This window comes from Ceratotherium simum, chromosome 2, assembly GCF_057802395.1.
Source record: "Ceratotherium simum simum isolate JZ-2026a chromosome 2, ASM5780239v1, whole genome shotgun sequence".
Classification (NCBI taxonomy): domain Eukaryota; kingdom Metazoa; phylum Chordata; class Mammalia; order Perissodactyla; family Rhinocerotidae; genus Ceratotherium; species Ceratotherium simum.
In genome coordinates this window covers 77824018-77850529 of record NC_141901.1, presented here as the reverse complement: position 1 = coordinate 77850529, position 26512 = coordinate 77824018, and the positions used below count along the sequence as shown (strand labels likewise).

The 26512-nt window shown below is 34.0% G+C and overlaps 1 protein-coding gene across 1 annotated transcript in view; it reads right to left on the bottom strand.

Annotated features, from left to right (window-relative positions):
* The window catches only part of COL24A1 (collagen type XXIV alpha 1 chain), a 346899-nt gene that overhangs the window by 118363 nt on the left and 202024 nt on the right, over nucleotides 1–26512 (bottom strand). Inside the window, exons 26-33 of the mRNA XM_087448191.1 lie at nucleotides 21597–21650; nucleotides 19248–19301; nucleotides 17735–17788; nucleotides 16278–16331; nucleotides 9639–9692; nucleotides 9329–9373; nucleotides 9166–9210; nucleotides 940–993 (exon numbers count right to left, since the gene is read on the bottom strand). Coding sequence (XP_087304317.1) covers nucleotides 940–993; nucleotides 9166–9210; nucleotides 9329–9373; nucleotides 9639–9692; nucleotides 16278–16331; nucleotides 17735–17788; nucleotides 19248–19301; nucleotides 21597–21650 — 414 coding nt within the window. The remainder of the gene's footprint in view (nucleotides 1–939; nucleotides 994–9165; nucleotides 9211–9328; nucleotides 9374–9638; nucleotides 9693–16277; nucleotides 16332–17734; nucleotides 17789–19247; nucleotides 19302–21596; nucleotides 21651–26512) is intronic.

Genomic DNA, 26512 nt, shown 5'->3' with positions numbered 1-26512 from the left:
GACAAGCTAAGAGATGCAAAATAGGGAGAAAACCGAGAAGGATTTAGCTTGACAAAATCAACACCATATCTAAGATTCTTTGTTTGGAAAGAATTATATATATAGTCAAATCTTTACTTATTGTTTGGAGAGCTTATACTATAGATTAAATATGTAAAGAAGGAAATGAACACAGTTTGGTAAGAATAGCTCTTTGTTAGAATTTTCCACTTGCTACTAGCCAAATGAATTATGCAAAGGCCACCTGTAAACCTGTGTGTCAACTGATAGATAAGATCAGCCCAAGAGTTTGAAAGACTACATTGTATTATAAATCTTAGAAGCATGTTGCAGCATATTACATCTGATACCACTATCCAGAAGAATGACTTCATAGGCAATAAAGAATAAATTGTGAGAAAGTAGATGTGTGGCAAGGTCTTTCCTTTTCACAATTCATTTTCCATGGAAACTTGATAATTGAATCACATTTATGAAATTGTAATGTAAGTTTTTGTATTATTGATGTAACAGCATTTCTGTTATGTTTGTACATTTTGGCCCATGGGATGTAGAGTTTAGTTTCTCCATATGGTCTTTTATTATAGAGTTGGCCTCATAAATGTGATTGCGTGTGTGTGTGTGGCAGTGTAATTATTATTATACAAACAGCAAGCCATTCAGAAAGAAAATTTCTGAGATTCAATAAAACAGAGTTATCTTTGTTGAAAATAAAGATATGAGAAGTTTTAACAGTTTCAGAAAAAGAAGACCAAATTTGACTATATGAATTTGGTCTATTACATTCACAGAAAAATATTAGTTCTATATAATTAGGTGTCCATGATAAATGCTGCTTTCAAAAATATACCAGCCGCAGCACAAGAGAGCAATAATAACAGAAAGGTATATGTACATTAGGAGAAAAACACAATTAGAAAAGTTTAAAGATTAACTTACTGGTTCTCCTGCAAGTCCCCTGTCTCCTGTACTCCCAGGGGGTCCTTGTAAACCCTGAACAAACAAGGGCAAAACTTGAAGAAAAAGTGATGCTTGAAAATGTTTTAGTCAGTTTCCTTCACAATCTTCTCACCTAACTTTTCTGTCTACTTCTAGTCTTTTTTTTTTTTCTTTCGTGGTAAAATATACATGACATAAAATTTACCATTTTAACAATTTTTAAGTGTACAGTTCTGTGGCATTAAATACATTCACATTGTTGTGCTACCATCACCACCATGTATCTTCAGAACTTTTTACCTTTCCAGACTGAAACTCTACCCATTAAATAACTCCCTACCCACCCCCACCATTCCCCTGGCAACCACCATTCTACTTTCTATCTCTATGAATCTGAATACTCTAGGTACCTTATATAAGTGGAATCATACAATATTTTTTCTTTTCTGTCTGGCTTATTTCACGTAGCATAATGTCTTCAAGGTTCACCCATGTTGTAAACACGTGCAGAGACTTCTTTCGTTTGTAAGGCTGAATAATATGCCATTGTATGTATATATCACATTTTGTTTATCCATTTATCTATCAATGGACATTTGGGTTTTCTACCTTTTGGCTATTGTGAAAAATGCTCCTGTAAACATGGGGGAAAAGTATCTGTTTGAGTCCCTGCTTTCAATTTTTTTGAGTATATACCTAGAAGTGAATTGATGGATTATATGGTAATTCTGTTTAACTGTTTGAAGAACCACAAACTGTTTTCCACAGTGGCCCCACCATTTCACCAGCACTACATAAGGGTTCCAATTTCTCCACATCCTTGATAACACTGGTTATTTTCTGTGTGTATGTGTGTGTGTTTTAAATAATAGTTATCCTAATGGATGGGAAGTGGTATCTCATTGTGGGTTGGATTTGCATTTTGCTAATGACTAGGGATATTAAGCATCTTTTCAAATGCTTATTAGCCATTTGTGTATCTTCTTTGGAGAAACGTCTATTCAAATCATTTTGCTCATTTTTTCATCAAGTTATTTTCTTATTTCAAGTTGTAGGAGTTCTTATATCTACCTGTATTCTTATATTTAATCTCTCTCCTATACAGTGACAAATAATTATCCAGAATTATTTTAAATTTAGATTCTTTTATACCTTTAATATCAATATAAAAAATGTTTATTTCCAAAAATAATATCCTTGTGATGTGTTAATAAGTAGGACTTATGCCCTTAAAACCTGGCAAGGCACAGGGATCTCAGAAGTTAGATGACCAGAAATGACCAAATTAAACCACTCCAATGTCCTTTATTTTCCCCCATTTTTACACCACGCCGTCTATGTTACCATAAAATTGAATCTTAAATATGGGGTATATTCTAAAATGGTACATAAAACTCTAAATCAAATTCCAGGTCCTTTTCGACCCTCCCATTAAAAGATTTACTGAGCATGTACCAGGTACCAGACACTGATGACTACTAATGATATATAATATACTGCCCTCGTTTATTTGCAATTTGCCTCTTCTACATTATTTATCTTGGGAAGGTTGGCAACTATACAATGGATCACAATTACTATTTTATCTTAAAACTAAAAGCTAAGAAAAAAGCATGATATTAAATTAGAAGTAAAGATATTCAAAATTCCTAGCAACATACAATCTTCTAAGTTATAATCATCAATGCTATGTTTAGTTATGTATGATTCTCTGGTTAGAGAAAGGAAGATATGTAAAACCATGGATTCCTATATGACTAAGGTTCTTTTTCAGTCATGAAAATCATGTGCTACCCATTCATTCCAGGCTCCTAAATTAAGGCACAGGATCAATATAAGGGATCTCTCTGAGCCTGGTATAACAACTGAAACATACACTAAAAGTTCAGAACCTTAAATAATATCTGCCCACTTTGCTTTTTAAAGTGTGTTTACACATAATATCAAGTTTAATTTATACTGTTAATGTTGTTAATGGTGGATAAAAGCTGTTTGGCAAAGTTATGAAATTATCTAAATGGACTCTATTTTTAATGGAGATGAAGAAGATAAGTACAAACTGGAATAAAATAAAAATTCTCTTTAAGGCTTTTCAGATGCTACTGAAAATATATTATTTGTAGTAGAACTCCTTGTTCCATGACTTCAACTCAGCAATTATGATAATGATGACCAAGAAGATAATGACTATCGTGGCTACTATTTACAGAGAGCCTGTGCCAAGAACATAATGAACATCATTTGTTGTAACTATGAAAGGTATCTCATCTTAAAGATAGGGAAACTGAGGCTCAGGGAGGTTAAATAATTTGTACAAAGTCGAAACAGCTGCTAAGTGACAGAATCAGTATTTGACCTCCGACATGTCTGACTCTAATGCCATGCTCTTCCACTATACTGAACTGTGTTCTACATATTTCAATATATATTTCAATGAGGAATCAAGCATTCAATGCCTTTTCCATTTTCAGTAAACTTATGTAGAGCATCTTAAAGGCTTTTTTTTTTTTTTGCTGAGGTGGATTCGCCCTGAACTAACATCCATTGCCATCTTCTTCTTTTTTTTTTTGCTTGAGGAAGATTCATCTTGAGCTAACAGCTGTGCCAGTCTTCCTCTATTTTGCATGTGGGTCACCACCACAGCATGGCTGACGAGAGGTGTAGGTCCGCCGCGCCTGGGATCTGAACCTGCAAACCCAGGCTGCCAAAGCAGAGAGCGCTGAATTTAACTACTACACCATGGGACCAGCCCCATTAAAGACTTATTTATGAGAATAACCAAGGGAGCATATAAATGTCATTTCTGTGGCTACACTTGCATTGTAGGATCATGAAAATTGTGTACATTCTGCTTCATTATCTGAAGAATGGGAAAGAGTAGAGCTAATACTATATACTTTTGTATTACAAGGATTATGAAATGAATGTTTCTCAAGTATTCTGAGTTACTACAGAGAAAACTCTATTTAAAGAAGAAATGTTAAGAGTTTCCACTTCCAATATTGGCCAAGTAGCTCCTATCAAAGCCAGATCTACTGGTCCAGTGGCTGAGTGAGATTCAGTGCTCTCACTGCCACAGCCCGGGTTCATTTCCTGGTCAGGGAACACCACACCTCCCATCTGTTGATTGTCATAGTGTGGTGGCTGCATGTCACTGTGATGCTGAAAGCTATGCCACCAGTATTTCAAATACCAGCAGGGTTCCCCACGGAGGACAGGTTTCAGCAGAGCTTCCAGACTAAGACGGACTAGGAAGAACGACTTGGCCACCCACTTCCAAAAAAAATGGCTGTGAAAATTATGAATAGCAGCAGAGCATTGTCTGATACAGCGCTGGAAGATGAGAGGATGGTGTAAAAAGACGGGGCAGGGTTTTGCTCTGCTGTATACAGGGTCCCTAGGAGTTGGAATCAATTTGACGGCACTAACAACAAAACAGAGCTCCTATCAAACCAACTTATATACAGACAACTATAAACTCAGGACAAAATATTAAAAAAAAATATCTGAAGGCATTGGATAAAAACCAAAAATAGGCAAAAACTAGAGTGGAGGGGTCTACACTTAGAGAAAGGAACGGCAGTAGGTGAGTTTCTGATTCTTTTTATATGGCTTTTAGCCAGAGGGTAAGCCATATAGGATGGCTGAAAAAAAGCAGGATAGAAACCTGCTGTCTTACTGGCATAGAGAACCAGAGGGCAGAATTTGGAGTCACCACAGCTGCTGCAAAGTGATGGAGTCAGAGAGAGGGAGCCCTAAATTCTGAATATAAACTCTGTTTAAATCTCTTGCTGACATGTGAAGTATGTACTGGTGTGGCAGACTCCAAGCAGCCCATCCAAGGCTAAAACAACAGAACAGAGATTTCAGCAGCCACCTACCACAGAAGAGAGAAAATCTGGAATTTGAATTCAGCCAAGTTAATTGCCTGCCAAATTAAAAAAAAAAAAAAAAAAAGAGCAATACTTTTCAAATAAATATAACAGAATTTGGAGTCTCTACAATGAATCACTCAAAATGTCCAAGATATAATTCAAAATTACTGGACAGAAAATTTTCCCATATTGATAAGACGAGGCAATTAATGGAGACCAAACTCAAGATTATCCAGATGTTATATTTATCACACAAGGACTTTAACGTACTTATTATAAATATACTCAATGATTTAAATAAAAATATACTCATGATGAATAAATAAATAGGAAATCTTAGAAGAGAAATCTGTAAAAAAAAAAAAACTAAAAATTATAGAACTGAAAATTAAATATCTGAAATAAAACTTAAAAATATAATATAAACAAAAGTTTACTAAGCAGGTTTAATAAGTGAGTGAAGACACAGTCAGCTTATGCAATTAAAAAAAGAAAACAGGAAAAAGCAAGATTGAAATGGAATGAATAGAGCCTCGGGACCTAAGGGATGATATCAAAATGTTTAACATATATTTAATTGGAATCCAAGAATGAAAGGAGACAGAAAAATGGGGTAGAAAAAAATATTTGAAAAAACAACATTGAAAAATTTCCAAATTTAGTGGAAACACAAATTTATACACACAAGAAGCTCAGCAAACTTCAAGCTGGATAAATACAAAGAAAATCCATCTAGGCTCATCCTAGTCAAACTTGAAAGCCAAAGATAAAGACAGAATCTTGAAAGCGGCCAGAGAAAAATGATACATTATATGCAGGGGAATAATGACAAAGATACGTGTGGACTTCTCATTAGAAATAATGGAGGCCAAAAGAAAATGACGTGTTATCTTTAGAGTGCTGAATGAAAACAAATAAGAGAAAACCCTAACAACCCAGAACTCTATATCCAGTGAAAATATCCTTCAAGAATGAAGCTGAAATAAAGACAGTTTCGTAAACAAAAACTAAAAGAATTCATCACTAGCAGAACTTGACTATAAGAAATCCAAAGGAAATTCTATAGGCTTCAGAATCACTTTTCCCCTAAATATCTCTAAAACACACATTTCACTTATATTAAAACAAAAAATAGTTTACTTGTATTTAAGCAAAATTTTAACTTTGCAATATGGGGTTTATAACATATATAGATGTAATACATAAAATAATCATAGCATAAAAGACAGAACGTTGGTAAATGGATCTGCATGGTGGCAAGTTTCTTACACTTATGTTAAGTATTACTATATAAACTCTAAGTAGACTATGAAAAGTTAGAATGTATACTGTAATCCCTAAACCAGCAGTTTGCAAACTACAGCCTGGGGGCCAAATCTGGACCATCACCTATTTTTATAAAGTTGTATTGGAACAAAGTGGTATTCATTCCTTTACAAACTGTCTACGGCTGCTTTCACACTACAACAGAGTTGAGTAGTTGTGACAGAGACCATACAGTCCACAAAGCTTAAAACATTTATTTTGTGGCATTTTACAGAAAAAGTTTGCTGACTCCTAATCTAGAATAACCACTTAAAAATAATAATGAGAAGTATAGCTAAAAACTCAATACCTAAATTAAAATGGTGTTCTGAAAATTATTCAATGCCAAAAGAAGGCACTGAACACCACCACCACCACCACAAAGAAAAAGCCATCATAAGATGGTAGACCTAAACGCAACCATATCAATAATTACATTAAATGGAAATGGGCCGCACACTAACTAAAAGGCACAGGTTGTCAGAATGAATGAAAAAGCAAGACCGAACTATAACACACTCACATTAGATGTCAAGACACAGATGAGTTGAATAAATGAATGGAAAAGATATGCGATGCAAACGCAGGCATAAGAAGGCTGGAGAGACTTATATATCAAATAAAGTAGATTTCAAAACAAACAATATTACCAGGAATAAAAAGTATTACCAAAGATATAGAGGAACATTTTGTAATGATAAAAGGGTCAACTAAGCAGGAAGACATAATAATCATAAATGTAAATACTCTCAAAATAGACTTTCAAAATAAATAAAGCAAAATTTGACAGAATCAAAGAGAGAAACAGAGAAATACAAAATCATTGTTGGGGATATAACACCCTATCTCATCAACTGAAGGAATACTTAGATTAAAAAATCAATAACGTATGAACTGTTACATTTTTTATAAGACTTAGAAAACTAAAAACAGTTACCCAGGCTTTATTACCTTAATAACACAATGGGTCATGGCCTTTCCTCTTGAATCTCCCTTTGAGTCAGATCTATGTGTGGATGGAAGGCAAGTATAGGAAACAATGTTGGCCCAGAGATAAATATACTTTTTCTGGTTATCTGGACTAGCAGAGTACTATATGTGTTACCATTTTTTATTTAATACCTGGCTTTAAAATTATGACAATTCAGGAGTGTCTCTTTATTTTACACATGAGGAAAATATGATCCAGGGAGCTAACCAATTCAACCAAGACTATACAGCTATTAGGAGCATGCACTAGAACAAAGGTCATTCTGACCTCTAACATACACACAGTCTGCTTGTTGACAGTGTATAAATAACTAGAGACACTGAGATTACTGTGCAGGATCAAATAAATCTTTGGGGCCATCTGGATTTCTTGAATTGCTTGATCCTAGCTTCCCTAAGATCTCTAAGTCTATTTCAGTTCAATCAAGAAGAAGGAGATAATGCAGATATAGAGCTAAGTAAACCTAAACAGCTATTATAAACTCATGATTTAATGTCCAACCCATGTCACTCACTAAGGTAACTTTACTCCTCTAATAGTCTATGAAACTTGCTTGCCATAAGCTATGGATACAAAACAGTTCTAGTGTCTTTTATTTCATCGAGGAAATCAAATATCATCTGATAGTCTGAAAATGAAGGTAAAATTCTAAGGAATGTCAACAATGTACAAAATGAATGAGTAATTTTATTTCTTTCGGCCTCACTTTTCTAAAATAAGAGGAATGAAGTTGATGAGCTACAAATTTCTCCACTTATTGCAACATATTAGTTTTATATACAATGTAGTCAAGTGGAAAGAATCTACAGAAATAGCATTTACCTTGACATAATAGAAACCTAGATGATGAATATTTTTTTTTAATTTAAATATTTTATTTATTTATTTTTCCCCCCCAAAGCCCCAGTAGATAGCTGTATGTCATAGCTGCACATCCTTCCAGTTGCTGTACGTGGGACGCGGCCCCAGCATAGCCGGAGAAGTGGTGCGCGCCCGGGATCCGAACCTGGGCTGCCAGCAGCAGAGCGCATGCACTTAACCGCTAAGCCACGGGGCCGGCCCTAGATGATGAATATTAATACCGAAAAATGTTCTTTGGGGATGACTTCAATTAACAACACAACGTCACACACAAGTTCTTTCCCTGAATACAGTCATTTTTCTCTTTTAGGTCTCTGATATTTTAGATTTGACCACTGTCAAACATAATGCTATTATGGGAAACAACAGGCAGGGGGCAGCAGATTTCAAAGAGGAACAAGTAAATGCAGTGACATCAGTGACAATTACTATAGCAGCTAAAACATTTTTCTCTTATTCTTTTCTGACTCTTCACTTGCAGACTATTTAAATTATTATTTAATTTTATAACTTTAAATTATATACACACGACAAATCAAAATGTCATCATTAAAAATTTGATTTCAAATAAAAGTAATTAAAAATACCCATACATTTAAGCATATGAGCTCAAAATTATATACATATGTAATAGCACATATGTGTGTGTGTGTGTGTGTATCTTTCTTTTTTTTTTTTTTTAACATTTTTCCCCCTCAGTGATGATAACCCCAGATCTTGTTGCCTCTCAGGGAGAAAACTATATACTTCTGGAAAGATTTTTGACAGTAGGAAAATACCTAGCATTATATAATATTAAAAACTCTTAGAGCTGTAGTGTGGGAAAGCATGTTGACACACATAGTCCCACACTCCAAGGGTCTAAAAGACACTCCAGTCGAGTTAAAAACTAGGCAAGAAGCCTCAAAGAAGTTTCTTGTTAGATTAGCTTTATTAATATTCCATTATATTTATATGATATCACACTATTTTATTTTGAAATGGTTTTACGGAAAAGCTAGTTTAACAAAACAAGGGTGAAGTAAAAGTAATAGTTATCATCATCAGTTTATAGAATGAGTAAGCCACTTGTCCAAACAAAACATTGATTGAAGTAATGATATTAGTTTAACATACTGAATACTACACAATAGTTGTGCTAGAGAATAAAGTGGATAAAATTTGTTCACAGCTTGATTATTTTTAATTACTTACTGGTTTCCCTTGAACTCCTCTCTCTCCAGGGTTTCCAGTCTTACCCTAACCATAAGAAAGAAAATGCTTGGGTCAAGTAGCTCCCTCCTCAAATATTAATCATACATCAAGAAAAACAGAAGATTTTATGTTTATCTTTAATTTGAAATGTTTTACTACTTACAATAAGACCATAAGGCCCTCTTTTTCCTTGATCTCCTTTTTCTCCCTAACAAAGTGAGTTAAGAAGAATGTGAATTATAGTCTTATACACTCTAGCATACACTCATATACATAAAATAAGACATCAAGTATATAGTTCAATATTAAGAAGAAAATATTTCTGTGTGTGTAGTTTATGCATGTTTCATAATTAAAGTAAAAGAAAATTTAGAGCCATACTTTTGTAAGGAAATTTATCGGTCTTTACGCAGGTAGGACACATGGACTCAAAAAAACTTAACTACGTATGAAATGAGAAAATCAATGATTACCTTGGCACCTTGTATACCTTGTTCCCCTGAGAGACCATCTGGTCCTCTTGGTCCCTAGAGATGGAAAAAATAACCTGTTGTTAATTTGAAATCTTCCTTTTTTACTCTTATGCATCCTTACAAATGAAGACATTGTGCTTTTCTTTCATTGACAAACTCCTTGTTTCTGTGTCATGACCACAGAAAAGAATACAGTTGGGTATATGGAGGAATCCAGTTGCACGGGGGAATCAAGCCAATGTTTTCCAGATTTAATGCCAAATAGTAAATCAGATGACCACAAAAACAGCTGACTCAGGTGTTGAGGTGGCGATAATCTAGGTTTGTTATTTGAGCATTTTGTTCACCTTATCATTTACTCAGTAGTCATCCAGGATTTAGTCTAAAAATAACTCTAACTTAAAAGTGGCTAATTTGTTTGTCCAAATAATCTTCTTAAGTTTTATGTTTTTGAAATGGCACTCTTTTCACTTTATTAGAAAATGAGTGCTGATTGCACTGTACCTGCCATGTACCTACTTGACAATAGTTACTGAAAGATGGCACGGGCACAGAAAAGGGATAGAAAACGCTGCTGGGAGTATTCATGCAAACTTAAAACTTCTCAGCTAAGGTGCTATCAATATTCATTCAGTAGTTAGTTGTGAAGAAGTACTAGTTGCAAAAGTCATTCTCTAACAACATGACAGTACATGTCTCTCTGCCTAAATTATAACTGTCCTTGGAAGATCTTAAAGTCCTTTTCAAGGGAATTAATTCAGTTCTACAACCACTACAACATCTACTGTGGAAAACGCACTGCATTAAATGTTATGGGGATACACAATTGTAAGAAAGTTTCTCCATCACAAAACTTATAGAATGATAAGATAGATTACACAAATGACTATAACATATATAGAGATAAGGCATGTTAAGGGTTAAAAGGATTCAAAGGAGCGGGGCGTTTCACATGTTTGTAAAGAGATTAAAGATATCATTCTGACAGTTGGAGATCATGTTCTAGAAGGAACTCTAGATAGAGGGATAGAATGAGAAAAGTGTACAGAGGCAGGAAGAAGATACTCAAGAATGAAAAAAGTAGTTTGTTAAGCTGGGCTACTGGTTCCATTGTGGAAAGACTGGAACTAAAAGGTGAAGGACTGGAGTTTAGATTGAAATCAATAGGCAATGAGGAGACACTGAAGATTTCTTTACAAAACAGTGATATGGATCTCCCAATACAACATGCTGATTTGAAGGAGCCCCCTAGGCTTCAGCCCATCTGAAGTCAGCTTGGTTTAGCTTTATGTTATTAAAAAGCTACTTACTACAATAGGACTTTCTTCCTGAGTGCTCTTAGGGTAACTGCATTCCCTGATCCTCTTGGGCACATTCATGGGATTGAAGAGAAGACTCAAACTCCATGAGGATCTATAGCTCCGTTGGTCATACTAAATCCATAGCTCGAGCCCTACAATTTCTCAGTCTGTATTTAACGTACTTCATGATCTGTCCTCAACTTCCTCTTCTGCCCTATTTTCCTGTAAAAGACTGCAAAACTAAGTTACAGTCTTACTGTGCAGGCTCTTGAATGTCAAGTTGAGGAATACGGACTTAATTTAATAGATAAGTGATTTTCAAAGTGTGTTATTCATTCCACAAACATTTACTGAGTGCCTACTCTAAGCCAGACACTGTTTTAGGCCCAGAGAATATGGTAGAGAGAAGAGACAAATCCCTGAATTCACAAACAAGCAAATAAATATATAAAATTAAAGTATAAAATCACAATAGGTAGTCAAGTATAACGAAGAAAAATAAAGGAGGTTAAGGGACTAGAGAGAACCCAAGGTAGAAAGCCCTACTTTAGATAGGTGATCTGAGAAGTCCCTCTAAAGTGACATGTGGGTAGACACCAGAAGGAAGTGAGATTCCAGGCTATGCAAATAACTTGGGGAAGATCGTTCTGGCAGAAGAAATAGCAACTGCAAAGGTCTTGAAGTGGGGGGCACGTTTGGAATGCAGTTACTTAACAGTTAAGTAACTGAAGATGAAAAAAAGAACAATGATTAAAGGATGACTCTGAAGTTTTAAGTGCAAAGATCCCTCATGATCTTGCTCTAATAATCACTTTCATCTTAAAAATTCTGCAGCCTGTATTGCTGTTCTTTCTCGGGCACCTCCTACGTCTATCTTCTTTTTTTCTGCCTTTTAAGAAAACACTTTGCAAAATTTTTTTGAGTAATAACAGAAGGTGGCTGAGACGGTATGAAAAGGAATGAGTGGTTAACATTCTAAAACACTGCAGAAAACAAGTAAGATCTAGACTGAAAATATGTCCACTGGTAATTGGGAACTTAACTCCTTTGCAACATAAAATTTCTGTCTTTCTTGGATATTTTGTTAGTAAGTAACTGCTAGCATGATGACAGCATTAATAGAAAAACAAATTGGAAATGTAAGTTTGTCTGGGGTGGAATGGGGGAGCGGAGAGACAATGAGTTTGACTCTAGACAATCAACCACAAGGCAGATATCGCCAAGGCCAGTGCTAGAGTTGAAGTCAGCCTGTCTACGTTAAAGTGCAGCAGCCGTAAGGATAAAGCTTCAAAAGGCCCCCAGACACAGAGCCGTAAATTCAGAATTTTTAAAAAAGGTTTTGTCCAAAGTTGGCAAATAAGTCTCATTTCTTGGACAAAATCAGATTAAGTGGCTGCCTACATATATATGTAGAAAAGACTGCATCTAGCTCCGGAGGAAAGTCGCACGATGAACTGCCAGTTTCTGCCTTGGCACATAAATCATGTCCTGTCGAGGCTGAACTAGTCCAAACTCTGCTTTCTAAGATGAAGAAACCGAAGCCTGCAGATATGAGTTGCCTGATTTACACGATGTCTAAATGTCCAAAGACTTTGAATAATTGTACTTCATTAAATTCACATTTTTTTTTCACATGTTAAAAAGAAATAAAGGCTAATTCTGTTAGCAAGTGAATTCAGGCTGAAATAAAGGACCTGAAGTTTAGAAGTGGTTTGCAAAATAAATATTAAACATTTACAAGTAAAGTGCTGATTGGTATTATAATTGAAAGGAGCTCCCTCTAAGATTAAGAAATACATATGGTAAGGATAATCATTCATTTTATAATGTTTTACATCAAAAAATACCTTTACTTAAAAAAACACTTTCACACTTTATTATTTCACTTACTAAACCAAGACTACACAGGGAACAAGAAAGAGAAGTTTCTGCTCCTATAGTGATGACAAAGATTACCACATTTAGTTAAAAAAAATGGTCTAAGTATAGCAATTATATTAATTAAAGGCCCTAAAGCCTAAGGTTGCTAGTTAGGAGGTTAAGGCCGCCAGAACTCTAGGGAAGTTTAGTACTCTTTATGCTCCAGTCAAGCGTCAGTTAATTAACTAAAAGCTCAGCTTTATCAGCATAAGTTTCACTTTGATATTGGTCGTAGAACTTATCCTGGGGTTAGTGCATATGCCTTCTCTGACTCTTTAGACAAAATAAGCTTTAGGATAAGCTCTAAGAAAGTTAGACAAGGGGCCGGCCCTGTGGCTTAGAGGTTAAGTGCGCGCTCTCCGATGCTGGCGGCCCGGGTTCAGATCCTGGGCGTGCACCAACACACCGCTTCTCCAGCCATGCTGAGGCCGCATCCCACATACAGCAACTAGAAGGATGTGCAGCTATGACATACAACTATCCACTGGAGCTTTGGGGGGAAAATAAATAAATAAAATCTTTAAAAAAAAAAAAAAAAAAAAAAAAAAGAAAGTTAGACAAATAGTATTACAATAGGCACCTAATTGAGTATAAAGTTATTTTTTAATACCTGCCTTACAATATCTGATTATCTATAAAGCTCTTAGAGAATGTATGCTAGCTATATAAAAAATCTAATTTTTTTCTTTATCTTCTTTTAGAAAAGTTGAAGTTGGCTACAATGAGCGGCTATTGGCTTCTAAAAGCTGGAGTAAAGTCTGATAGCTCAGCTACATAAATTAAGCATGTTTCATAAAGTAACAAGTACTTGAATGGTAGACAATAATCTTAAAGAGTTAACCAAATTCCTGAATAATCAATATAATCCTAAATGCATTAGATGATAGGAGACAGAATCACTATTTCATATAAATGCTACAATTAAAAGAAAAAAAAACTACGATTAACTAAAACATTAACATAAACTGCACAGTAGTTTATTTAGGAAGGATGCTATGAGAATTTCAAGCCCATCTCTATAACCCTTGTATTTAATTTCAATAAGCTAAAGTATTTATGAATGAAAGAAACAGCCCTTATTTACATAACAAATTTCTTTCTAACATGGACTCAGTATATTTATATTTCCTTTTAATCACATCTGTCTTTGCTTGACCCCTCTATTAATTTTAAATTACTCAGATGCCTATTTATGCCTACCAGTCTCTTCTGCTCTTGATTAACATAGCTGGAACAAAATGGTCCCTTAAACAAAAACTAATATCATCTTTGATTTTGTGGAAAAAATCTTTTTATTCTATTCTTGGTATAAACTTTTTTTCAGGAGAAGAAACCACAGAAGAAGCTCTTTTTTTTATCACTTGGAGTACTCCAGTTATTACTAACATTGAATTTCAATGCAAAAACTAATGGCTGCTTTCCCAATACAGTATGCATTTCCTTGAAGGGGCTACAATTCAAAAAAATTTTTTTAGGTAACATTGGTTTATGACATTATATAAATTTCAGGTGTACATCAAAATTTTTATAGTCCTATCCCATTCTACATCTGGACATATATTCTCATTTTTTATAAGGGAAAAACATTGGGAAGGATGGATCTAAGGTACTGAGATCAATCTGTAGTGGAGAATGGATTGATGAGACAAGACACTAGATGACAGCTAGAATAGAACTTCTTAATACTATATTCTTTCTCAAATATTGTGGTCTCGAGTTCTTTTTGTATTCCCAATGTTCATAGATCATCTGAAATACTCTCCTGTAAAGAAAGCGATTTGTTCTAAACAAAGACCTTATTTTTAGACAAGGTCTCCTTGTTTAGAAAGTACTAGATGAACTTTAAATAATTATGAGAAACCATTTGGGAAAGAATCAGTAAAATGTATTTGGAGGATGAGAAGAAAGTAGACCTTTGAGGAGGTGAGAATTGAAGACAAAGCAGCAAATCAGGAAAGAGTAATAATTTGCCCAGGGATCATGGGTGAGGTTAGAACACTGCAGAGCAAATGAACTTTCCATGTGACTTATGAGATGGCACAAGTGGTTCAGGAGCTGATCTGCTTAGGTACATGGATAATCAATAAGACCTCAATTACTTGATTAACAAAAGGCAGGAGTTAGGTATTTCTTCTTTTTTTCCACCCGTCACAAAACTGGTTGAACTTTCCCACTATGACTAATACAAAGTTGAATAAACACATTTGACCTGACCAAGGACTGCATGCTGGCAGGGCACAGACCACTAAACACAGTTTGGATACAGATCATCTACCATCATTTTTATTTTATTATTTTAAATTTCACTTGGGCTAAAATAGATGTGGCCATCAGGATTAGTTACAGACTGTAAATCTATAACCCAGAAAGGAAAATAATTTTTCAGAAAAGAAATAATAATAAAGACAAATTTGTTCTCTTTCCTCAATCTTTACCTAAAACACAGGACATGAAATTAAAGTTATTTCAAATTTGGCATTTGTAACACTTTTCTCCCACTTGCCAACTGGAAAACGGCAGTTTTTTGTTTTGTTTTTGACCTTTGTTAGTAGGAGGTCATGTTTTTAGACTTTTTAAATATTTTCTTCACTGGCTGTAAAAGTCAAGGTAAAGTGAAGGGAGAAAAGAGAATTCTTAAAGCCCCGTATTCAAATCAATCAAGGAAAAATACTCCTTAATATTCCATGCAGTCAGACACACTAAGGTTTGAATCCTGATTGTGTCATTTCTCTGTGTGTCTACAGGCCATATACTTAAACTCTCTGAGCCCCATTTCCCTCAACTATAATATCTGAGGTAATACCTCCCCTTCCTAGGGTGGTTTTGAGTACTAAGATAAAATATGTAAAAGTGCCTGGCATGTGACAGGCATTCAATAAATAGTGGTTCTTATTTCTTTAAAGAAAAAACAAAAAGGATTTAATGTTTAAAAGACATTAAACATTAAAAGAATGGAAGGCTTTTAATTTACTTCTTATGTATAATTACTAGATGATGATTATGTCATCTCTGATTTACAATTAATAAACTCCTTGTCACCCTGTGTCTCTTCATTCCATTTACTATTGCTCTTATTTTGTCACAATGTTACCATTCCTTGCTATGTAAGTCTCTGGTGAGTAGAAAAATAAGTTAAATATCTTCACATTTACAATTTCTCCAAAGAATGGAACTGGAAGTTGGGAATAAGAGAAAAGAATTCTATATGAATTAGTGAAATTTGTAAACACAAAATGGAAAACTATGGTTTTATAAGTACAAATGATTATGAGTCACATTTCAATTAAAGTAGGCAGTTCATCTAATATAATGAAAAGGAGGAAAAACTCAACAATATCTAAGCACAATCTAGAAGATATAGAGCTATTTTTGAAGCCATTTTTTGAGGTTAATGTGCTTCCTTCATTAGATAACTCACTCTTCGTCCTTTAGGACCTTGACTCCCAGGTGGTCCTCTTGCCCCCGCATGACCCTAAATGTTGAAAATTTAAAAATCAGTTATAGAATTCATAGGAATGTTATCAAAATAGTAGTTATAACCTTTCTTATGACATGTAATTCTCCTTGGGAATTCTTAAAATAAAATTGATTAGTCTCCTTTAAAAAATCTGCTTCAATTATTAAACAAATACCATAACTTCTCTCCCCAAATATTCCGCTTTTGACATATTCTACTATTTGGAGAAATTTCATTTTTAGTTGTTTACACCCTGAATAAGTTGAACGGGAAGCTTCTAATATTCACTGACCAAGTAGTCTTCAGGGAGAACACACGTGGAGTGACGGTGGAGGGAGACACCCACTTAGCCAGTCTGACCAGTCTAATCTTCCCGGTCCATCAGAGGGCAATGGCTATTGCTGCAAGATTTCTTTCTCGTTATTCTAGACATTTATGATAATCCCATCACATAAAAAAAGATTTTTTTCCTGTTACCATGAAAAATGCCACTAAATGTTCCAAATTAACATGCCACAAAGAAATAGCCTGCAATGAAGATTAAGTTATTTATTTTAGTCAATTACAATGAATTATTTTTTTACCTGATAGTCTTCAATAAAGACTTAATTAGAAAACAAAATTTATCTATATAACATTAGGTAGACAAAAATAGTGAACTTTTTCAGGATCTCAAATTTATTTATTATTTTATGTGAGTAAAAAGATTGGCAACTGTGCCCTAGATCAAGTCTTCCTAATATTAGAAGTCAACAACATGTCTATCAATACACTGGAAAATCAGGCTTATCTTCAAAACAGAAGCTTCACAAAACACCATAAACCATTTCTGAAAATGGTTCTGCTTAGGCAATCACAAAGGCTGATCTTTTTCATATTTAAGATCACAATTACTGTCAAATTTTGATAAGCAAACTTTACCTCTTTAGAGACAAAATTTCATTATCTTTCTGTAAACAGAAAATGGAGTATTTTCAAAACTCAATTTTTTATTAATAAAGGTATATTTTCTATGAATTTCATCTGGTTGAAAACATTCACAAATTTCTAAGAAAAATAAGTTGGAACTTATGCTTGTGATTGTTTATCCAATTGGCTCCCTTATTAGCTTGATTACTGAGTGTTTTCTTATATGTGGTTATTCAAAAGAAAGTTTAAAGGTTTTTTTAGTTTTAGGCTGAAGAACTGAACTGACTATTAGAAGTGAGCAGTAAATAATATGGCAAGTAGAGGTGAGGAATTTCAAGATACCATGACATATTCTAGAGTTATGCATTGACTGGGGAGAGAAGCAGCCTCAGGCAGTTTACACATTACTTATTTTGCATAAAAACAAAAAAATACAGCACAACCAAAGTCATGGATTTAAATTTAAATAGACATTCTAGAAGAGAATATAAAGTCTTTTCTGTACTTACAGGTAATCCCAGTGGACCCATGGGTCCTGGAACTCCAGGAGGACCTGGATATCCCTATAATTTGAGTAAAAATATGAAAGACATAAACTCTCCATCATATCTAATTCTTTTCACGGAAGACAAACTAGTAATTATAAATAGTAATAAAAAGTGATAATTTGATAAGATCTCCCTCTCCTATCGAAGATATAAAAGGCCACAGGAAATGTTCCACAGATAGACAATTGAAATTAAAAATGTTGGGGCTGGCCTCATGGAGTAGTGGTTAAGTTCAGCGCACTCTGCTTCGGCGGCCTGGGTTCACAGGTTCGGATCCCGGGCGCAGACCCACACTATTCGTCAGCCATGCTGCAGCAGTGACCCACGTACAAAATAGAAAAAGACTGGCACAGATGTTAGCTCAGGGCTAATCTTCCTCAAGCCAAAAAAAAAAAAAAAAAAGAGGAAGACTGGCAACAGACGTTAGCTCAGGGCAAATCTTCCTCAAGAAAAACAAAAGGTTTACAATACAAGCTGTATGTATTAGAAACTCTTTGCCTAGACATGAAATTTGCTAGCCAGAATAATATAACCTATTAAAAAGAGAATATTCATCTTATTTTTCTGTAGGTTATGTTATGCTATGAATAGATATGTTATATAGATTAGGAAACTATCATTTTCAGAGGTCAGAGAATTCAATAATTAAAGAATGTGAATGTGTGCAAATACTCTAGACTGTCATAAATACTATCCTTTATTGTATTAACACTGATTCAGAGAATGTCTTGGGAACTAATAATTCCCCAAATTGATTAGCCTTATGGGTATATTAAATTTCCTAGTTGACAGCAACCGGAGATAGGTAAAAAAATAATCTTATAGTGCTTTAATGATAATATAGAAGTTAAAACTGAAGAAAAACAGGTAAAATGAATGTGTAGACAGTATTACGTGCCACCAGATCCATCACAATACATTTTCTGAAAGCAAGATTCTTTTATTGATAACAATTTTTCGTTCTATTTCCTATCACATTTAGAAACTGTTTAATAAACTAAAAAATGCAACCTAGGTATAAAATTTATTTATCAGCTATTACTATCTTAAAGATACAAGAGAGTGAGGTGAATCCTGGATTCTGAGCTTTCATATACCAAAGAATTACATCGCGACCACAACCTCATGGAAGAGTGGGCGATGATATGTGTCATATAAACTATAAGCTGTAAAATAAAAGTAGAATCCTAATAGAATTTTCTTCTTCATCCATTTTAGCTAATTTATCGTGGTTTAATTCTTCTCTTAAAATATAGACTCATTTGACCAAGCCATCTGATTCGTATGCTCTTTAGTTCCAGTCGGCATTCTGAAAGGTAAACTGTTTAAAGGAGAAGAAAATTCTAATGGAAATTTACTATAAAAAAAGCATTTTTCACTTACTTAAATTCCATTCAAGGCAATTCCACCTCTGGAATGCCTTAGCTTTATTATATTCTTTGGAAACATATCTTTCAAATTACTGAGCTCTTACCGTAGCACCCTTTGCCCCCTGGGGACCTAGTGGGCCTGGACTTCCACGCTCTCCCTTTCAAAACAAAGAAAAAAGAGAAACATTAAGGCATGTTAATTAGTCATGATTGAGCTAAGCCTAGCCAGGAAAATTGTCAGTCAGAATCATACCTTACATGCATATCTCATCCTAATTTCCAATCATTTTTAAATTTACAAATTTCACATTTTTATCCTAATGTTGCTAGTCTTTTAATACAATAAAAATCCTCTTAAGATATTTTGCAAGGGATAAATACTAAAAGTCTTATTAAAATGAAGAAAATAGAAATTATGAATTAAAATTGAGCATACATCATATGTTAAAGTTTTGTAAGTAGAAATGCTTACAATTTTGAGACATGTAAAATATAAGAATAGTAGAAGTATCAAAGCATATTGTAAAAATTAACTGATCTGTATAACCATTGAACAAAATTTTATTTCTGTGATCTGTCCACCACAATTAAGTGTAATCATGATAACCAAATATGCCATAGCAGATTAAAAGGACTAAACTGATTCACATTAAAATTCCCAGGACTGTCAAAATCTTAGCGTAAAAGATTTGACCTAGCATAGAAGTAACTAAATCAGAATGAAAAAATTATAAAACTATCTAAATTTTTTTAACTGAGCTCATTTAAATTTTTTACATTATTGATAAAAATCAGTAAGTATATAGTAAGCTCTTTTAATGTACTGAGAGATGGAGAGACAGAACAGAAATTTGAAAGGCTCTACCCTCTACCAGAAATTAGACTCTACCCTCAAGTAATTGGAGACATGACATTAACAAAGATAAAATAATTAGAGGATGATTACATTTTAAATTGTATGGTACTTATTCTAAATCCAGGAAGGGAAGAAATCAGGAAGGATTAAAGGAATCTGGGAACACTTTATGGAGGAGATGGGAATTTAACTGAGTCCTACAGTTTGGCTTTGAATAAATAGAGGGAAGGGGAGAAGATACTCTAAACCAAGAAAACAGTAAGAACAGGAATAGGAACAAGTATATAATATATGAGACAGGGGGAGAGAAAGTTTATATCAGAGAATATTAGAGAATTTGTTGGATGAACTGATAAAGCCAAAATGATGTAGTATCTTAACAGCAAAGTAGAGGAGTTAATAGGGTCAACAAGAGGGAGCTAATGAAGGTTTTTCAAAATGTTCCATCATGACCCATCAAAATGAGTCTTCTCTTATAGTATGAAGAATGGATCAGAGGATAGAAAAGAAAAGGGTAGAGTAAATATGATAAAGAGTAAATTTAAGATAAACTGCTAAGAGTATGACTGATAAGGTGGCTTTGGATTGACTATTAGAAAGAATGAATTGCAAGGAAAAAAACCTCAAGATCTGCTAAAAGATTAGGCATAGAGGATGGAGGAAAAGGGAAACACAAAGATGGGTTCACTCTATTTATTCTGGAAGATTGGAAGAACAGAAATAGGTAATAGACACACTAACAGAAATGAGTTGCAAAGAGACCAGTTTGAACGTGCGGAAAAAAAGATATATTTAACTTTAGATACGTTGAGTTCGACTTAAAAATTTCAGATGGAAATAACTAGAATATTATCTAGTAATTTACTTGTAGTCTTAGCTCTACTTGATTAGTCACAAAGAGTAGCCTTGTATAGTAATTGCACCAGACTATCATGCTTACAATTTATATTCAGCAAGTCAGATTTCAGTCAGAGATCCAAAGTTTTTGGTTTATTACCTACTACTCCATTATAAGATTCCATTAAAAAAAACAACAACAAAAGATGCCCTTGCTGGTTTCAAGTAAAGAATTACTTTTTATTTAAAAAAAAAAGCTTCCCTAAATTTGAAACTCAATATGGAAAATCACTCTTGAGGTAATGATTTCTAGGTAATCTTTAAGCAAATTACAATTTCCATCACAATTGCCAGGAATCTCCACAAATAACTGCATACTGGATTCAAATGGTAATAGAGAGATTGTGACTAAGATTTGGACCAGGTTAAGTGATAATTTATTCTTCTCTTTCACAACTGCTTCCTTTAGGGGGCTTGCTCTCATAAAGTAGATTTAAATATCTTCTAGTTATAAACTAGACCATAAATTTCATCGTTTCTCTTCAGACCACATCATTACAACCAAAAGAGTACTCTGTCCTTTAAAAATTGTAAACATACATGCTATTAGCTATATTTCGATATACTTAATAGCTTCAGTACAGGTAATGTGTTTTAAGTTATGAGTGATTTCTAATTAACATAAATATTATTTGAGTCTCTCCTTTGAGTTTAGCCTAGCTCAATTCTTATTACCAAACAAAATAATGAAAAAAATTACCTTTTCACCAATGCTTCCGGTCATCCCAAGTTCTCCAGGTAAACCAACAGGTCCCTTTTAGGAAAAAATATAACAGAAAAGACACATATATTGCTTTGCTGTTATAGTATCTTGGTTTTAAATCATTACGTAATCATTATGTTTCTTCCTAACTCATCCTAAATTTTACCTTAGAGTAAAATTCCTCCTAGTATAGGTGTCCAGCCTATGACTTCATGACAGAATAATTAATCTATTCAGTCAATCAACAAATATATATGAATGTCTAATATGTGACAGGCCCTGTGCTGGGAGGCACTGAGTTTCAAATCCAAACACCGTCCTTGTCTGTACAGCATTTACAACCCAGTGGATGTTATAAAAACTCCTGCAATTTTCATAGCCTCTTCATGTGAATACATTAGCTTAAGAAATCATTTCTGTGACTTCCTTCTTTGAAAGCTCCTTAATACATGAGGGAACAGCACATGCCTATTAATTAATTCATTCATTCACTCAAGAAATATTGAGTGCCTACTGCCTACTCTGTGCCAGGCACTATTCTGGTTACTGAGCCTTCATTAGTAAGCAAGGCAGACCTAGGCCCTGCCCTCATGAGGCAAAAAGTTTTATAACAGAACAAAAACAACCAAGTTAAAAAGTGAATAATTACAAATTATGATACAAGCTCATAAAGGAAACAACTATGATGCTGAGGTGGAGAATAAAAGAGAAGACTTATTCTAGGAAAGATAGTCAGGGTAAACCTGAGGCCTGACATTTAATCTGAAAGCTGAAGAATAAGAAGAGGCCAGCTGGCCAAGCAAAGAAAGGAGGAAGAGTGTTCCAGGCAGAGTAAATAGCTTGAGCAAAGAATGAATTTGGTGTGCTGGAAGAAGTGAAAGAAGGCTATCAGTAACACTGTTGCTGAGTGAACAAGGCTCAGGGTTCATCTACCTTTGTCTTTATGGAGTCTACTTCAAGCAGTATACAAGCTTTACAACAACAGCATAATCCTTCTCCAGATAGTCTTTAATTATGAAGAAGTTATTTTCTACTTCTGTTTAAAGATGTATGAAACATCTTTTTCAATAGCTACCAAGCAAAGACCCTGCTTAAACAGATTATCATATAATAATATATACTAGCATAGAGAAGGCACCTGAGTCATGAAAAAATGGTTTGCTGTGTTGAAGCTAACTGAAGTTAATGCATGGGGCATGATTTTATCTACATATATCTACATTCTTATCTATCTATATACCTACCTACCTACTGATCAATCTATCTATCTGGTGATCATGGATACACTAACAGATGTTAAGCACTTTCTCTGTGTCTGGGTTAATCCTCACAACAGCCGTATTTGGTAGAGTTATCTTGAGTCTCCTTTTACAGACAAGGCAAATGAATTAAGCAGCTTGCTGAGGTAGATGAATTTAAGTAGTATGGACGAGTTTAAGTGGCTATGAGCACTTGAAGTGTGGCTAGTCCAAATTGATATGTGCTGTAAATGGAAAAGACACACCAGATTTTGAAGACTTACTACAAAAAGAATCCAAATTCTTAATTAATGATTGTTTACATTAATTACATATTAAAATGATAATGCTTGGATATATTGGTTTAAATAAAATATGACTAAAATCAATTTCACCTGTTTCTTTCTACTTTTTTTAAATATGGCTACTGGAAAATTTAAAATTACCTTTGTGACTTGTATTATATTTCTATTGCACTGGTCTATAGTCTTAAAAATTATGCTAACACTAGTGGTTATATCCAGTTGGAAGTAATCTAATAATTTATTTCTATGGACATTAAATTTAAGACAGTGAACACTTTCACCCTGAGGCAATCAATGATCAATGGTCATTTAATCAAGTCTGAGCAGGAACAATGAAATAGAACTCTTTTGTGAGACAAGAAACAAAATAGCAGAACCTGAACACAGACTAGTTTTGATCCAAGAATAAACACCTTTTCCTAACACATATAATGCAGGTGAGTGAGTGGAGTAGGCCCTTTTGGCTTATCTCAATATTGCTCATGTACATGAGAGCAATATCACCTACAAAAGTATCCTGTTTAGCCCACAATATGCACTTACTAATTAAAAAAACACTGAATTGGCTGCTAAGATTTAAAAATCTGGATATTTTATATAAGAAGATTTTATATATAAGGTTTTATAGGATTCCTAGCTTCAGATGACCTAGCAAGTGCAGGCAAGCATTCTCAAAGGCAAATATTGGACAGATCTAAGTAGCAGTTGCTACTTGGATGCACTCTTTAGTTCACCACAGTCCCTACCAATCACTCTTTCCTCTTATACTGACCCATTTCTCTTATTTATACTACTTGGCTGGTCCCAATAGGGCATTTGAGTTTGTCACCCCTGATATAAGTATTAGAAGGTGCAGTCTGTCAAAAGGGCATAATTGTAAGAGATAGGTTCTCACTGGAAAATAGGCAGTTCATTGGCTTACATCCATATCCACAAGGAATCTTTAATGAAACTTAAAGTTGGAGAACATAGATTTAAAATGGTTCCCTTGCACTATTTCAGGACCTCAAAAAGTCTAACACAAACATGCCAAATCTGATAACACCACAAGTGTTGGCTAGAATGTGGGGAAATAATTCATACATAGGAAGGAGTATAAATTGTATATCACTTTGGAGAGTAATTTACTGTATGTAGTAAAATTGAAAATGCACTTAACCTAGCACTTTCATTTCTAATTGTTTACGTGGGTTTCTACTCTCACATATATACACTAGGAGATACACAGAAACATGTTCATTGCAGTATTATTTAAGTATACAAGTAGAATCATCTGAATTATCAGTATGGAAACAGATAAACTTAAACTTATTCATACAATGGGAAAACTCAACACCAGCTAAAATTAATGGACCACATAGACCTACATGTATCAACATGGATAAACTTTTTAAGAAAATAATGTTGAGTGAGAAAAAAACATACATCCTTTTCAAAGCATACATCATTATAAAGCCATTTTATGCAAAATTTTAAAACACAAATAATAACAGTCTATTGTTAATGGCATAAAACACACAAGGGAATGATATACACAACTTAGGATAATGGCTTATGTTTATGTATAGAGTGGTAGCTTATTGTTATTTTAATTTGCGTTTCTCTGATAACTAGCAAGTCTGAACTTCTCTTCATATACTTGTTGGACTTTGCACTTTTTCTCTGTAATTTCTATTGACATCCTTTGCTCAATTTTTGCTCTCGAGGTTTCTTATATTTTTCATGATGATTTTCAGGAATTCTTATATATTCAAAGTATAAACTCCTTACTGGTTTTAGATATTGTAAATTCCTTCTCATCATCTATCATCTATGAGATTATTTTTGACATCCTTCATTGACAGAAATTCTCACTTTTGATGTAGTCACATTTAACAGTTTTTTGCCTTATGATCTGTATTTTCTGGACCTTATTTAAGAAGCCTTTCCATATCTTTATGTCATGAGGAAATGGGCATTCTTTTCTATTAGTATTAACTTTTCTACATAGGTCTTTAATTCATCTGGAGTCCACCTTTTCCACAAGTGTAAGATAAGGATCTAACAATTTTTTGCACACAGTGATCCATATAGTATTTTCCAAACACTATATATACTAAATAATATTTATTTTTCCCATTGATTTGTGGTTCCATTCTTTTTTCAAAATTTTTTCTTATTGAGGTATAATTGACAAACATTATATTAGTTTCAGGTGTACAACATAATGATTCAATACTTGTATACACTGCAAAATGATAACATCCATCACCAGACATAGTTACAGAATTTTTTTTTCTTGTGATGAGAACTTTTAAGATTTACTCTCTTAGCAACTTTCAAATATGCAATATGGTATTATTAACTATAGTCATCATTCTGTACATTACATCCCCACAATTTACTCATTTTGTAATTGGAAGTTTGTACCTTTTGACTCCCTTCACTTATTTTGCCCATTCCCCACCCCGTCTCTAGCAACCACCAATCTGTACTCTGTATCCATGAGGTTTTTATTTTTTTTCATATTCCACATATAAAGCAAAATGATAAGGTATTTGTCTTTCTCTGTCTGACTTATTTCACTTAGCATAATGCCCTCAAGGTCCATCCATGTTGTTGCAAATGGCAAGATTTCACTCTTCTTGATGGTTGAATAAAAATCCATTGTCTATTCAGATCCTCTGTCCATTTTTTAATCAGGTTGTTTTTCTGCTGTTGAGTTGTATGAGTTCTTTATATATCTTGGATATTAACCCTTTATCAGATATATGATTCACAAATATTTTCTCCCATTCAGTAGGTTGTCTTTTCATTTTGTTGATGGTTTCCTTTGCTGTGCAGAAGCTTTTTAATTTGATGTAGTCTTACCTGTTGTTTTTTTCGCTTTTGTTGCCTTTGCTTTTGGAGTCAGATCCAAAAAATCTGTGGTGCCATTCTTATAACGTTTATGCATGGCTTATTTCTAAACACTCTATTCTATTCCATTGGCCATTTCTCTGTTTTTTCCTCTTTGCAAATTCCTGTCACTCAATTTTTTCTAATGCTTTTATAGCTGTCCCTACTACAGAACTGAAAATAAGCACTCTAAAAAGGGTTTAGATCAGTGGTAAAGAATCTGAACTAGTCAGGCTTTAAATCTATTTACTCTTTAAATCTATATAACTCTTTAATTTGAAACTATCCACCTACTTGGAAATCAACAGGCGAATTAGATCAGTACATGTAGAGTTGAGGCCTACCAAATTTCCTTAAGTCTAAGATGTTATTGATTCTAAGATGCACCATTATTTTTGTATCTCTAAAGAGAAAAAAAGATTCTGCCAGTAATTGTAATTCTCCATGATTGTAAGAAACATTCCAATTTCACAGATACTAAAATGTGAAAAAA